Source organism: Ahaetulla prasina, chromosome 3, assembly GCF_028640845.1.
Source record: "Ahaetulla prasina isolate Xishuangbanna chromosome 3, ASM2864084v1, whole genome shotgun sequence".
In the NCBI taxonomy this organism is placed as follows: Eukaryota; Metazoa; Chordata; class Lepidosauria; order Squamata; family Colubridae; genus Ahaetulla; species Ahaetulla prasina.
Window position 1 is genome coordinate 30,277,347 of NC_080541.1, and position 16,147 is coordinate 30,293,493.

General features: G+C 36.7%; 1 protein-coding gene and 1 long non-coding RNA gene across 2 annotated transcripts in view; one reads left to right on the top strand and one right to left on the bottom strand.

Moving 5' to 3' along the window:
- Positions 1-4,413, top strand: part of AZIN1 (antizyme inhibitor 1) — a 28,406-nt gene extending 23,993 nt beyond the window's left edge. Inside the window, exons 10-12 of the mRNA XM_058174891.1 lie at positions 1,593-1,708; positions 1,843-2,057; positions 2,799-4,413. Of these exons, the coding sequence (XP_058030874.1) occupies positions 1,593-1,708; positions 1,843-2,057; positions 2,799-2,910 (443 nt within the window). The 3' untranslated portion in view covers positions 2,911-4,413. The remainder of the gene's footprint in view (positions 1-1,592; positions 1,709-1,842; positions 2,058-2,798) is intronic.
- Positions 4,414-4,568: 155 nt separating this feature from the next.
- LOC131194171 (uncharacterized) lies at positions 4,569-16,099 on the bottom strand. Its single transcript, XR_009154115.1, has 3 exons — positions 15,963-16,099; positions 11,033-11,211; positions 4,569-9,526 (listed from the first exon to the last, which is right to left on the bottom strand). It is a non-coding gene; the product is annotated as an uncharacterized LOC131194171 (long non-coding RNA).
- Between the last annotated feature and the right edge of the window lie 48 nt (positions 16,100-16,147).

Below are 16,147 nucleotides of genomic sequence, written 5' to 3' on the forward strand. Positions count from 1 at the left end.
GCCCTAGATGTCTTGAAGTAACAGATCCAAAAATATAAGGATAGTGTTGTAACAACTATTTTGGCAGGAGTGGAGGCTTTGGCAGACATGCCTGTTTATAGGTCTTGTGATATCTCAAGAAATAACAAATCAGTACATAATCTCATCAGTCTTAAAATTCAGAGTTATGAAACACCATAAAGAAACTGGGCATTAAATTGTCATTCTCTAGTCCCATTTCTTGATATTGATTATGCCTTAGACTATCTGCGTCAACTTTTTCATAGCCAAGGAGTTTGTTAATGCTTTAGCAGATTACCTTTGTATTCTTCCCTACAATTATATAATAATTCCAGATTCCATCCTTTCAGTGAGAAAGAAGTACTGTGTATCAATAAGCATTTCCTTTGGCTTAACTATGATGATTCAAACCTGTATTTTTGTTTTTAGCTATTTTCTAGCATGAGATTACTTAAAATTATTGGGTGTTTTTTATGTTGCAATTTAACCTTGACACTGGAAAAAGTACCACCTTTTTCATTGGCTGGGATTGTTTTCAATTCTGCATTGTCACATATTTCAGTGGATTGATTTTCCCACATTTTGCTTGTCTGAATCCTTTTACCTTATTCCACCCAATGGATCCAGGATCTCTTTCTATTGTTCTACAGACATTTCAAGGTTCCTAAATCAGTGCATTCTGCTGAGCAATGTTTTTGTAAGGAACACAACAAAGACATACCCTGATTTTTGTGTATTGCACTTGGTGAGATCTTCCATGTCTATATTGCTTAATTGTTTTCTGCAATAAAGCAACTAATTTAGCTATGTTGTGCCTGTGATATTTTTGCAACATAGTCTTCCAGAAGTAGGGATTTTGGTTAGAAATTTTACATTTTAGGAAAAGCCAACCAGGATTGTATTGTCTCCTTTCATGGTGCTCCCTATACTGGCTTATGAAAAGAAGTCATAATATTTCAGCCATCCATTTTTATAGAACATTATTTGATAAATATACACAGGTAACTAGACTGTTTGGAGGGCTGTACTTTTTTCAGTTCTTCTTGCCCAACATTGAGTAAGCTTGCCAAGTGCCTATATTAGGATGCAGAGAGGATAATAAATAAGTTGCTTAATTATGCTTTTCAACTAGTTATCTGTGCATTTACTTCTTGTACTTGGCAGGTATCTTTTCTGACCAGCCTGACCAACACCTAAAGGGTTTGGATACTATTATGGGGAAGCACAAGAACAGGAGTATGCATAACATATGCCTCCTGCCTAAAAATCTCATATATCAGATGTTTCTAATGATGAATTTGTGGAGGTGCGGCTCCCATAAATGCAAATGTGCAAATGATCACTTGAAAAAAAGCAACCCAACTTTGTGATCAGATAGTATTAAGCAACAAATAAATTTTATATGCATTACTTAATCATTTGTTGTAAAATGTTTTTTATATATTTAGGTAATTCCATGCTTCTTTTCTTAAATCTCTTAACTCTTTTTGTATTCATGTAACATGGATTCATGGAAAAACTATAGCATTTAAAAACAAAGCACCACCATAAATTGAAATTATGCAGTTTGTATTTGGTTGGTTATTTTACAGTGGAACAAACACAGAACGATGAACCAGTTTTCTTTTACTACATGAACGATGGTGTTTATGGTTCTTTTGGAAGCAAGCTATCTGAGAATTTGACTACTATTCCAGAGGTTCACAAGGTAAGGGCACACTTATATGCTACAGGCAAAAGTCTTTGGACTACATTTTGCTATCATTTGCACTACTCATAAGTAAGTTGTTCAACAATTGCTGTTCTGAGTAATACATAACTGCCAAAACTGTTTTTCTTTAGAAATACAAGGAAAATGAGCCTCTGTTTGCAAGCAGTCTTTGGGGTCCATCCTGTGATGAGCTTGATCAAATTGTGGAAAGCTGTCTACTCCCTGAGCTGAATATTGGAGATTGGCTGCTCTTTGACAATATGGGTTCTGGTTCTTTGGGTGAACAACCTGCTTTTAATGATTTCCAGAGGCCACCCATTTACTATGTAATGTCAATCAGTAACTGGTAAGCTTACATTGTGTTATTGTGCTGCTGTTGGTAAATTAAAAGAAGGTATATTTCTGTTATGTGAGAATAAAAGATTTCTAGCATTGTTATATCAAAAGTTAAACAATAACTGATATGTTTCCTCAATTATATTTCAATTTTTGGACAGGATCCCTTATCCACCCTATACATACATGGCATGTATTAAATAAACTGATGAAATGTTTTACACCTTTTACATTTGAACATTGTAAGCTATATTGGGAGGGGAGTATGGCATTTTTACAGCAATCAATTTTTAAAAGATTCCAGCTTTAGAATAGTAACTATAATGCTGAGTTCTTTATATTTCCATTCAGTTTGAAACATGATTCACTTTCACAGGTAAGCTTTTTTGGCCTAACTGATTTCAGAAGAAACAAGTAGCAAATTAAGAATGATTATCTAAATACACATTTAGCTAATCTTACAAGTCTAGCCTTGGAATCACTTTTCACAAAATACAAAAAAAAATAAATCCTTCAAAGGAAATTATTTCTATATGCTACAACAAATAAATAATAAAAATGTCTTCCTGCCACATAACCATATAATTGCTGGAAACAATTATAGATTTGCTTGGTTTTTGACAACTTTTGCATGACTCGTCTTAGAGTTGGAACACAATATCACTTGAATATTCCAAAATTTCTTTGAATAAGAATGTTTACCCTGCTGTATTACAATGTTGTTGCTTGAATCTCTGTATTTTCACTTCAGGTGTGAGATGCAAGATTCTGGATTTATCTCTGACACACTGATGAAGAATTTCTGCTTTGTGCCTTCTTGCATTCAGCTGAGCTCTGAAGATGGCTTTTCTATTGCAGCTTAAATAGGCACTAATGCTACATTTAGCCTTGCAGTTGCTCGTCTATAATCTTGTCTGGTCACAACATTCCAGAGTGAAGGAAAAGTGGAACAATCTTGAATGAATTATTGAAACTTGAAATCAATTGGGACCAGGCAAACCAGCTACAACTAAATTCACTGGGGGAGTAAAGCTTACATAATAAACATCCCGAAATGTCAGATCATTTAATTCCTCAGTAGTTAAACAAAATATGCAACAAAATGGATGACTTAGTTGAGATGGAAACCCATCACTTGGGTTCTCTGTTAAACAGTTTACATACAAGTACAGTTTTTATACTAAGGATTTCTGTTAGAAAGTCTTGTAAAGTTGTCTTTCCCCAGATATATGAAATATCAAGGGAAACAAGTGTGAATTCGTTAGCAATGTTAGTATATTTAGAATGTGTAAATTTGTGCTTTGAACTGTAGTTTAATAAATGTAAAATTGCATCATAGTATTTGTTGTATTTCACCCTTGTTGTTCCCTCTCTTGTATGAATGCAATAAAATTTTGTGTAGATTTTACTGTTCTGGAGCTAACACAGGGAAGAAGTCTAAGCAACAATGATAGTTTAAGTACAAAAACATGGAAGATAAATTGAAAAAACTTTAGATTCAATTGGCAGAACATTAAATCATGACTAAAATAAACTAAATGTATAGCACTAAGTTCAAAATTGAAGTGTAGGTATGGAGCTTTCTGAAATTTTGATTTAAGATTAAGTTTTGGTCTTTTGAATTTTGAAAGAAAGACGGTAATTCTGAAAATAGGATATAATTAGATTTGGAGAAACTACAGCAGTAAATGTAGAAATAATTGAAGCTTTTACTCATTATTACTTAGATTCTTCCTATACTTTGATTAATTTTAATTTATTTTACTAACCTAGTGGTCTTGGTAGCTATTTTTGAAATGCACCAAGTCAATTTCAAAGTGGAATTTGTATATCTAATTTGGTGATGCAAAATGGGCTGCCAAGTGTAAATGCATTTTATATTAGTGCCAATTGGTAGAATGTTTATGCCTCAATTTAGTGGAGCTAAAATGCACTGTTTGCTAGAGGAACATCATTATAGAAAATGGTTCTCTTCAGCATGAACATCTAAAATTACAGGTACTACATTTGAGATGCTTTTCACTTGCATGAATGGTTTCTACAGCTAAATTTAAATGACCCTGATCACTGACCATGGCTGTGAGCATTAAAGCACAAATAAAAATACAAACTAATTCAGTTTTCCAATTCAGGCAAAAGACAAATCACTTTCTAGCATTTTGATCCAATATCTGCCAGGGTTCTGTCAGTCTGGAAAAAGGGGAAAACTTTCATAACTCCCCAAGTGTCTCTAACGATGCCCATGGCTCTGCTATAAGTTTTTAAACTATTGTGAGTTTAACCAACTCTGTTGTAAATGGTACAGTCACCTTGAAAATGTCTGTATTGTATTTGACAGTTTGCCATAAAAACTGGTTTGAACTTAGTATATATTTGAATTTATATGCTAAAACCTATCTTCTGTTTACAATATTGTAATATCAGTTTTGGAATAACACAAATATAAAACTGAATGATTTCTATATAGCAAATTAATCAATGGAACTTTGTCTTGTATATAGTACAATTAATTGCTTTTGGAGCTGTCTTATCTGCATTCATATAGTCACCCATAATAGAAAATAATCAGTGTTGAGATGCAGCAAAAAGTGCATTTAACACTGCTTATTATGACAGGGAAACTATTGCAACTATGTGTCTCTTGGACTATTGTGGTAATTGCTTAATTGCCATTGGTCTCAAATATATATTTTACATGCTGGCCTTAGTTTCATTTAATAGTTCAAATCTAAACATCCCTCATTAGTTAAAATAAGTGAATTTTGGCATGAGGTCCTGCGGAGGGAGGAGAATAATTTTGTATAAGTATATATATCTACCAGTAGTGCATGGATCACAACATTGGTGAGCTTTCTTTGACATGAACAATGGTTATTAAGAGGCTGAATAAGAAATTCCAGCATAGGTTCATGGGACTGGAGTAGATCTGCAAAATCACTGCCTAGCTTTTGCACTACATTGCTGCTTCTGTTTGATGCCTTTGACTGAAAAAGCCAGATTTTTAAGAAGGTAATCTATACGCAAAACATATAACCTAAATTTGTTTTAAATTTAATGATATAAACAAGGATCTTTTAGATGAAAACTTGTGTTATGTGCAAAGGAGTTAAAACTTAAATTACAACTTATCCAGGATTGGTTGTGTTCTGACTTATAAACATACTAAGTCATAATATGATTTAATTTTGGCTCTATTTGATACGAATCCTGATAACTGATTTCAGCAAACTTGTGGTAAGTTTGAACGAATATGCCAATAAGGTAAACGGGAACGTTAACTAAGCTGCATTTTCTTTTCTGGATTTGGAATTTTCAAAGTGAAATGGGGAGAGAGAACCCAGGGGAGAAAAAAATGCTTTGTATATACTATCCATATCAAAGAACAAGTTAGGGGATATCTTTTTCAGTCATTCACGCACACTATTCCAAAGAGCCAAATACACTCAGTCTCAAATGATTGTGACTGTGAGACTTAGACAAAGTATACTAGGGATTGGTATATCCATAAACATACAAGAACATGGGGTTTAGAGTGTATAAAAAGGGTACTTTAAAAAAACATCTTAGTGTGACAAAAATGCTTCAAAGGAATAAAGTCATCCATCCAGAAACCTCAGGCAGTTGTTTCAGAAGTTGATCCTGATGGTGCGTGCTTAGATAACCACTTTAATTCACGAATACTTTATTAAAAGTCAAGATGTTATGTTCCAAGCATAATACTTAGGTTACTTTGTAACAAATAGTTGCAGACGAAGTGCAGAGATGTACCTTGAAATAACAATCACCACTGGGGGTAAATAAACTCCCATCAATTCTCAAAGGGCTGGCTTTACACTCGAACAACTATCCAAAATACATATAACACTGCTTGTTCTGATAAGCCTAAATTTCAGTCCCAATTTCTCTGTTAACACACATTAATGGTCAGGTAATGTTCATAATCAATTTAAAAATACTATGATAGTACAAAGGAAAATTCTAGTTTATGAACACTGATGAAGTCATCAGAAGGTTTTGCTTTCCATCTAGGTTGAAAGCCTTTCCACCTAGCGTGTTAGAGGAGTAGGAATAGAGGTATATTCTAAAGAATCAAACCAAAAGAATAAACATAAAACATAAAAACACATTTAGTATATAGAATATTGCTTAGTGTATTTAATAAACACCTAACCAGAAGGGATAAAGGAAAAGTTAAAGAATACTGAATGAAATAACTAAAAGTGTATGATATACAGGTGCAAAAGACAGCATTGAACAGTAACCAAGGTATCTCATCAAAAGGCTTTGAATTAAGCCACACATTCACCCAATTATATTAATCAAATAGTTCTCATTAGAAAGTGGATAACTTATGATTAGGGATTCCTAACAGGACAGCAGAGCTTATGATTTGTATTAACTAAAACTGACATGTTGCCAGCCAGCATAAACAATGCAAAGGAACACGATCGCCCTGCTGATTGTGCAGGTAATCCTCATCAGCAACCAGTCAGTTACAGTGCTCTCCCAAAAAAGTACTTATGACTAGGTTCAAGGTCTTAGTCTGTCCCTTCCTGGTCATGTGATCATGTTTTGGGTGCTTGGCAACCAGCATGCATTTACAGCTACCAGTATTTGCAGTGTCCTGTGGTTATGTGACTAATTTACAATTTTTTTTGTGGGAATCAGCATTATTACTATTTCCAACAAAATGTGCTCATTGGCTAAAATGGGTTCACACAGTAACCAATGCATTCACTTAAAAACTGCCATATTCACTCTACGACTACTGCATTCTCTTAACAACTGCTGCAAAAAAGACATAAAATTGAACCATCACAACTTTGAACTCAATTATAGTTGTAGATTGACTGCCTCTGCAACTTATTTGTGCACGCACATAATTGCATTATGAACTGTACAGCTTTTGCTAGTTTGAAAACTGCTCCAGCTTTTACCCAGCCTGTCACAGGTCATTTTTCAAAAGTAGGACTGGCTGAAGGAGTGTTTACTTATTTAAAAATGTATATGCCATCTAGAATAGAATAGAATAACAGAGTTGGAAGGGATCTTGGAGATCTTCTAGTCGAATCCCCTGCTTAGGTAGAAAACTACACCACTTCAGACAAATGGTTATCTAATCTCTTCTTAAAAACTTCCAGTGTTTGAGCATTCACAACTTCTGGAGGCAAGTTGTTCCACTGATTAATTGTTCTGTCAGGAAATCCTTAGTTCTAAGTTGCTTCTCTCCTTGATTAGTTTCCACCCATTGCTTCTTGCTCTACCCTCAGGTGCTTTGGAGAATAGCTTGACTCCCTCTTCTTTGTGGCAGCCCTGAGACATTGGAACACTGCTATCATGTCTTCCTAGTCCTTTTCATTAAACTAGACATACACAGTTCCTGCAACCGTTCTTCATATGTTTTAGCCTCCAGTCCCCTAATCATCTTTGTTGCTCTTCTCTGCACTCTTTCTAGAGTCTCAACATCTTTTTTACATCGTGGCAGCCAAAATGGGATGCAGTATTCCAAGTGTGTCCTTACCAAGGCATTATAAAGTGTTATTTAACACTTCATGTGATCTTGATTCTATCCCTCTGTTTATGCAGCCTAGAACTGTGTTCGCTTTTTTGGCAGCTGCAGTACACTGCTGGCTCATATTTAAATAGTTGTCCACTAGGACTCCAAGATCCCTCTCACAGTAACCACTATTGAGCGAGGTACCACATATACTGTACCTGTGCATTTTGTTTTTCTTGCCTAAATGTAGAGCCTTACTTTTTTCACCATTGAATTTCATTTTGTTAGATAGCGCCCAATATTCAAGTCTGTCAAGATCCTTCTGTATCTTCCGATCTTTGTTGGCTATTCCTGCTGCTTGGTATCATCTGCAAATTTGATAAGTTCCCCAACTATCCACTCGTCCAAGTCATTGATGAATATGTTGAAGAGTACTAGGCCTAAAAAATCTATTCCATTATGTGTCTAGGCAGCAGACAATGATAAATACATATACAAAAATTATAATGCAGCCAAGAACAATAGCCACATAGTCAGGAAGCAGGTTTTCTCACACACTCAGGGCTCCAGATCTAAGCACAGAGTTGTTTCTTCAGGGCCTTGCAAAAGGCCAGGAGGATTGGGGCTACCCCATCTCTGGAGGGAGAATTTTCTAGAGGCAGGCACTATAGCAGAAAGTCTTGTCTTCTGGTGGGGCCCACCCCCATCCTACATTTCTTAGCAGATGAGACCTGCTGGACTGGGATACGATATGTAGAAACAATCAGGGGGAGAAAATCCTTTAAATAACCTGGTGTCAAGAGCTTTACAGATAACAACCAACACCTTTAACTGCACCTAGAAGCCTATGCAGCTCAAGGAACAATGGTACAGTACACACGCATCAGTAACCAGCACTATTAACTACTTGTATCACTGCATTCTTCTCCAGTTGGAGGTAAGGATTTAAGTGGGTGAAATGAGTGGAAGACAATGCAACTGGCATTATTTGTTACCTGTGCTATTGTATTCTGCACCACTTGAAGTCTCTAAAGCTCTTCAATGACAGTCCCGTGTAGAGAGCATTGTAGTAGTCCAGACGGAAGGTCACAGGGGCATAAGTAAGAATGAGCAGGACCTCCCAGTACAAGAACTGGTACAACATGCACAGATCTTGAAAGTGTCCAAAGGCTTTCTTAGCCAGAGCTGCTATCTGTTCTTTAAGCAGGGTACCATTAGTCCAGGAGGACACCCAGATTGTACCCCGAGTCTGTCTCTGAGACAGTGTTAATTCATCCAAGACTCGCAATGCAAAGTCCTTATTACCACAAAATACTCAAAGCCACTCAGTTTTGCGTGGCTTGGGCTGAAGCCTGTTGTGCCCCATCCAGGTTTCCATAGCCTCCAAACACTGAGACAGGACATTCATGTCATCACTTAAATGGCTATCAACAGGTATCAACAACACTGGATACTGCTGCTCCATAAAGTATTGGTTATTTTTCCCCAAATGCGAATCCTTGCTTAATTTTTTTTAAATGATGTATGTGCTTAGAAATACTTATGGAACATACCTAAAACGTAGAGGCATTTTGTCAGAAGTTGGCTATTTTGCTTTATAATATGTTGGCTTTTATTTTTTTGTTTCTCAATATTTGTTTTAAACAACAGTAGGGCAGGAAGCAGAAAAAATACTCTATTCTTTCAAGTAGAGACAGTTACTGTTTCAAAAAATAAAAAAGCAAACTTTTAGATATAATTTGAAAGAAAAGTTGGATTTCTATGAGCAAGATCTGGAAGATTTATTTTCAATTTGTTTATTTCCTCAAAACATTGGCAATAGGTTCACACATTCAGAAATATTAGATTAGTAAAAGCTTCCTTACAGTTTCTTCGTAAAAACATCAATTCCTATATAGAATGTGGGGTCCTTGGTGCTCTCCGAGCTTGGTTATTTCCCTGCAGATGTTTCATTACCAAAATAGGTAACATTATCAGTTCACCTTAAAAAAAAAGCTCATACAGCATTAAGGACTTCACAGTTCAATCCTGAGGCATAATATTCTATTCTACTGGTATAGAACTCTCTGTAGTAAAGATGAAAACCATTCAGCTATTTTCCAACCTCTGCATACTTCTTTATCCAGTGGCCCAACCATTCCCTAGACCACCAGAGGTTCTGTGAAAGATTGCTAGAAGTTCCGCAAAAGGAGCCTCTCCTTTAGTATAATTGTCAACCACTGTCCACTAGGGGTCGTAATTTATTAACCTATTCATAAGTCAGAACATTCTTCAAACTATAAGCTACCCTTAGAAATTTATTGCTGACAACCTGATAGTTTTAATAAAAATGCTGTGGGCATATTACAAAGGGAAAGCTATTATTCCACTCTTCAGGCAAAATGACTCCATTAATTGTTCCACAAATAAAAGTACAGTGTTCATAAAACATACCTGATAGGTGATGGAGAGGGACAAACAACAATTTTGGAAAAGAGAATCAAGATCACAATTTCTGAGGAGCAGATGAAGAACCACTGAAAGATTCCTAAAATAATTGTACATCAGCAATAATAACTGGTTTTCAATTATATTAATAGTTTCCTTGGTCAAGGAGGAACAGCTTTTAAAATATGTATTTAAGAAACGACTTCAGTTTTTTGTAAACATGTATCTGCACATGTATAAGCTTTGCTGGCTGGGGGATTCTGGGAGTTGAAGTCCTCCAGGCTTGAAGTTGCCAAGTTTGGAGACCCCTGATGTAGATTACTCCTCTCTTGCTCCATCGGTTTCTCACACTCTCTCAACACTCACTTCACCTGTCTCACTCACTTATCTGCCGGATTCTCTTTTCTGCTTCTTCTTTGTTGCTGTAATTCTTTTCTACCACTTTCTCACTCATTTCTTCATTATTATTCTTCCATATTCATCTGTCTCACTAAGAACAGCTGATGGGGGAGTTAATGTGAGCTGCCTGCCGGCTGAAGCATGCTTGCTATGCGAGTCTCACATGCAGATAAGGATTTTACAGGATGCCTGTCAACACTTTGCAAAGCACGGGTCAGGCATTACATAGGCAGATACTTCGTGCCTGATCCTTTCTACTGTGAAAGCCAAAATAGCCATACTGTACAGTAGAGGGAAGTGATGAGCAATTGGAGAAGACAGAGCATCCTAACAACAGCCCAAAGTAGCCCCTGCTTTGTCATCACCACTACTGGGATGCTTCAAGGTATGTGCTGAGAAAATATGGATAATAGTATGGAAGTGGGTTCCCATGTACGTTTGTTTGAATTGCTGAATGGCTCCTTAGAAATCTGAACTGGTTGTGCTGAGTTATATTTCTGAATTGATGACTCATTTCTTTGGATGAAAGTTAAGTTACCATCTCCCTCTGGGGCTTGCAATTTCATTTATGTTTGGTTTTTTAGCTTGTTATTATAAAACTGATGTTATTGTCATGCCTCTTGGGTCTGATCATTTTAAATTTACAATTTAACACTACTAACCTTATTTATGTCTTCTCAAAAGGAACCTGAATCCATTGAGATTTACTGCCTGGAAGTAGAGTAGACTGTCTGGTGTCTGCTGCCCATAGGTGTCATGAACACTTCTCGACTTCTTTTGTTCCTTCCTTTAATTATCTACACCTTCTTTCCTAATCAGTTATTAGCAGTTCAGTTCTCATCTGTAAATATGAAAAATAAATAGTAATCACAGGTGTAAGGGCCCTTATAATTATCAGGGGCCATTAGCAGACATGGAGAAGAGTCTAATTCTTTCCTTTTGTGCTCATAATGAAACCATTTCTTGAAGTCATTTCTTGTACTGGCAGAAAGTATCCCATTTACACTAATAAAGGATTTTAGTCTCATTGATCGTTCTTCAAATCCCATAATTATCAGCCTATTCCTTTGTCAACTCCCTATCTTTACATTTTTAAAATGTGTCTGTTAAATATAAAATTCATTTTTAGTTTGGCTATAATAGAACAGTCGTAAATGGACCCTATTGAACCAAACATGGACCCCTACCATCACCAGGGAAAAATCAGTCTTCATTATTTCCTCAGAATACTAGCCAGGCATGAGAAAGTATCTTCCCACTTCTTCCTATTTAACAAGGAAATGGCTTTAGCTATATCCCTGCTGTGACTTAAATATAAATATTTTTTACTGGACAAAATTATTGCCAGTGCATAGATGTACTTGTGTATATTGGTTGGGGGAAGCCACAATTAGGATTTACTTTTTATCCAAAATTCTTATGAAAATCAGGGGAATACCCTCCCTCCCCAATGTTTGCCTTTAAAAAAAGGTTCACATATCCAACTGGTAGACCTAACAGCTTTTTAGTCTTTGGATATATTAACAATTCCATGGCGATATAAAATGAAAATTATGTTGTGAACCTATAGCTTTCATGAAAGAATAAGTTCTAAACATATATTATTTTAAATAACTTTGAGCTACAATAAGAATTAAGCCCATTCAATGACCTTTTGATAGGTGGCTACAGAATCAGATTGTAGACAAAGAACAACCACTACAAACAAAAGCGTAATCAAATGTGGGGAAAACAGGTTAAATTTCTTACATTAGAACAGAGTGGCCTTGCACAAATCAGGCTCTTAGCTGAGGGACTGACAGAAGGCCACAACATAAATCCTAGGTCAAGACACAACGTAAACAGTATCATCTATATCCAAATTTAGCATTCCCAGTATAAGCTTGTTTACTCCCTGAAATATATTACTTTGAACTAAATTTTGGTGGTATGAACTTTCCAGTCTTTTAAAAAATGTGCTAATTTTTCATTTTACAATACTTATCTTCATAAAAATAAAATAAAACCCTAGTAGACAATAGTCAATAACATTCTTAGATCTACAGTTAGTTTGTTAAATTAAACAACTGAATTAATTCAGCTGCATGCATTCGCATAAAAACAGATCAGTCAAACCCAGGGTTGTGGAAATACGTATTAGTAGAATGCAAAGTATGGAATAGTCTGCAATAGAACAAGAGGGGATATTGTTTTGATTTGTATAACAATTTCTGGAAGCAATGATTCTTTTCTAACTTTGCTTTGATTACTTTTGGGTTGACAATGCTTAAACTTTCTGGTGCATGGGGGCAAGAAAACATGCTTTTCCTATAATGGAAAAGGTTCTTAAACGGTGGGTTACACCATCCCAGGGATCTTGACAATTGTATGAACTTAGGAAAAGTACAATGCTTTTTAAAGCTGGTTAAACCTGAACAGGCAAAGCAAGAGGCAAAGGCCCAAGAGTCTTGAAGGAGTTGCTCTGGGTATTGTTGGAAGAAATATCCATCTGGGTTCAGTTCCAAGTGGGGAGAAAGACATTGGAAACATGGAGGCTACTTGGAAAGATGGTTTAATGGTGGACAGGACCACATGGTTTGAGGTCCTGGGCAAAATGAGCACATGGGTGAGAGAGGGAGAGAGATTTATACCCTCTCTTGGAGCTTCCTGTTTCTGTATAAGTAATGTACTTTGATTGGTTGTCAGACTCCCATGGGGCTATGCAGGGGTAACTTTGTAGACTCTCTGTGTCTCAGGCCTGGTTGAATCTGCTGGGTGATGATGTAATGAAGGGGCTTTGGACAATTCCTATTATGGCTTAATGGCTTTCTCCTGGTTTGGATCTTGAGTGAGGGCTAATCCTATCAGGTCCTGAGGGCCATGACTTTTGTTTTGTAGATAAGCTGGCCCAGCCTTTGTCTTGTAGATAGGTTGTCACCAAACTATCCGCTGTGAGGGTGGGAGGGGGGCAGGGAGCTGAGGCTCTGAGTTTGTCTTTAAAAACATGTTTCTCCTTTAGGGAAAATATAATATTCTGCCTTTTTAATATTTCCTAGAATATTTCATTTTTCTAGAAGAGGGATGGGGGCCAACTTCCTACAGTATAAAGATCAATTTTAAAAAATATAGCAATCACAGTTGTTTCATTTATTGAACATTGAATGATCATCCATATACATTATTTTAGCAATCACATCACACAATATAAGAATCTGTGCATATTAGACATTTAACCTCAAACTCATTGTACTCCATCAGTTAAGACAGTTAAGATACCACCACTGAAAATCCAAGATAATTACCATGTGATTGGTATAGAAAAGAGTGAGAGTGTACACAGCTTTAGTAGGCAAGTATGTGCAAGTGACTGCATTGGAGTTTATTTTTTGTGCACTTTCTATGCAACCACCATTTTTATATATAGGGATGAGGACCCAGATTGTTGGGGGCAATATGCTAACTCTGTAAATCGCTTAGAGAGGGCTGTGAAGCACTATGAAGTGGTAAATAAGTCTAAATACTATTGCTATTGAGGTTTAAGAATTGAAATGTGTGTGCGTGTGTACACACACATACACTTTATTACCCTTACACAATCAAATTTTAGGGATACATGTGATACCTGAATTTCATAGAACATTAACTGGTTAAGATGTAGTTTGCTAGTCAATAGTTTTATGTAGCATGTAAAAAAGTCAGGACTATTTTTAATTCCACTGATTTGAATTACCTTTGCTTTAAATCAAGAACCATCTCCAATTAAATCTTAATTTTCTCACATTAATTAAACATAACAAAGAAATGCAGAACATGAACAGATTATTCTCAAATGCTCTTTTATGCAAAATACAACTAAGGGCAAAAGTTTAATTTCCCTTAATTTTCTTAATTGTAAGAACTGTTTCAGTTTGACATCTTCTTGAAATACTCAAGTTGTGAATGAATGCTTTGCAAACCTTTTATTTTAAAATATACTAGCATAAAACAGTGTTTACTAAAAGCACTAAATGAAAATGTAGAATCAAGTTTCTATACTGAAATCCAAGACTGACTGTCCTCCAGGCAGAACAGCCATAATACCACACTAATGACCAAATAGGAATACTTTTATAAGTGCTGCCCAAAGTCAATTTCATGTAAGATGAGCAACTATACAAATAAATAAATAAAACACTTTACAGGTAGTCTTTGACATACAACTATTTATTCAGTGACCATTCACTGAACAGCGTTGAATGAAGGGACTTATAACCTGTGCCTGAATTTACAGTTGCTGCAGCGCCCCCACCATCATACGATAAAAAATTTGTATGTTTGACAGCATGCTTGAACTCACAATTAAGGAGATACTGTAACTCTCCTCTAAGGTCTCTCCACCCCAATTATGCACTTTTGACTGTCCTGCAAAGTGTTAGCAGTGGTATAGGAAGGTTATTAGGCAGACGGCAGTGGGCTCTGGACTGCAGTTCAGAAAACAGGAGCAGAGAATGCATAAAAACAAAGGGTAGTGCAGGCCCATGCGGTTTGATTTTGTGCAATGTCAGAAAAGAGGCGAAATAGTTAAATAGTTAATGAGAAATCTAGTGCTGTATCAAAACAAGTATCAAAAAAGTAACCCAAATAGTTAAGTAATATAAGCCAAAGTATTCCACATAGTCAGGAGTTATTCCCAATCGATTCTACACAAGAGAAACAGGCAGATAGGAATGAGGTAATTACCTTCACTGCCTGCAAAAAAGATGGGATGTAAATACAAATCAATAAATAAGGCTAACTGTACGCTCTGTTGCTGTATTACATTTTTACAATTGCATTATGGAAGCCCTGCAATGGCCTTTTCTGCACCTTACCAAGTTGTCTTTCACAGTAACATTTCTTTTCACCCAACTAGTCCTCCATCTACACTTAGTCTCTTCCTCTGTAACAAAGGCCATCCTAGACACAGAAAAAAAATGCCAATAAAGGAGAATATTTGTAGCTCAGGATTGAAATGAGGGGACTTGTTCTGTGAGCTTGCTTGTTTTCTTGCAGACATTTCATTACCCTAAGCAGGTAACATCATCAGTGCTGTTTGCTCCCAGTTTATAATCTGGTGACTTGCCTGTCTATGTGTTTGTGGGTAGAGAGATCCTTTGTTTGTCCTGTTTAGTGATGGCTTTTTGACACACCTTCTATCAATCTCTCCCATCCCGTTATCACTGCACAAAATTACCAACTTCATTCATATCCATGTTTTTTAGCAAACAGCACTCTTCCTTTTTAAAAAAAGCCACTAACAGCTGGGACTTCTGGGAGAATGCTACTCACAAAAGTAATTTATTTTGGCCAGTGAAAAGTTACTGTATTTCAGGTACAGTGTGTTGTACTTTTGAGGTGGCACAAGACACTGACCACTTTCAAAGCGTTTTAAAACTGCACTCCATGAAGACTTTTCTTTTTCCGACATGATGGGCGTCATTACCTAGATGCTTTCCGGAAGAGACCCAGCGTGGCTCTTTCGTTTTAAGCAAACGATCTTCCCTGCCCACCTCTCTTCTCCCACAGGAACCCGGAGAAGGAAGAGAAAGGGTGGGAAGGGACGTGACACTGACTCAGCCAACAAGAGGGACTTACCCAAGAGCCGCGCTGGGACACGCTGCCGATTTCTGTACACGCAGGAACGACTCCCTCTTCACGCTGCCGGGCAGCCGCTGATCACGCGTGACCCCCGCTCGCCGATTGGCCCGCGCTTCACACACCTTTGAAGGCGATTGGCCGGCTCCGCGCCCGCCTCCGTCTACGCTGATGCTGGGGAGACA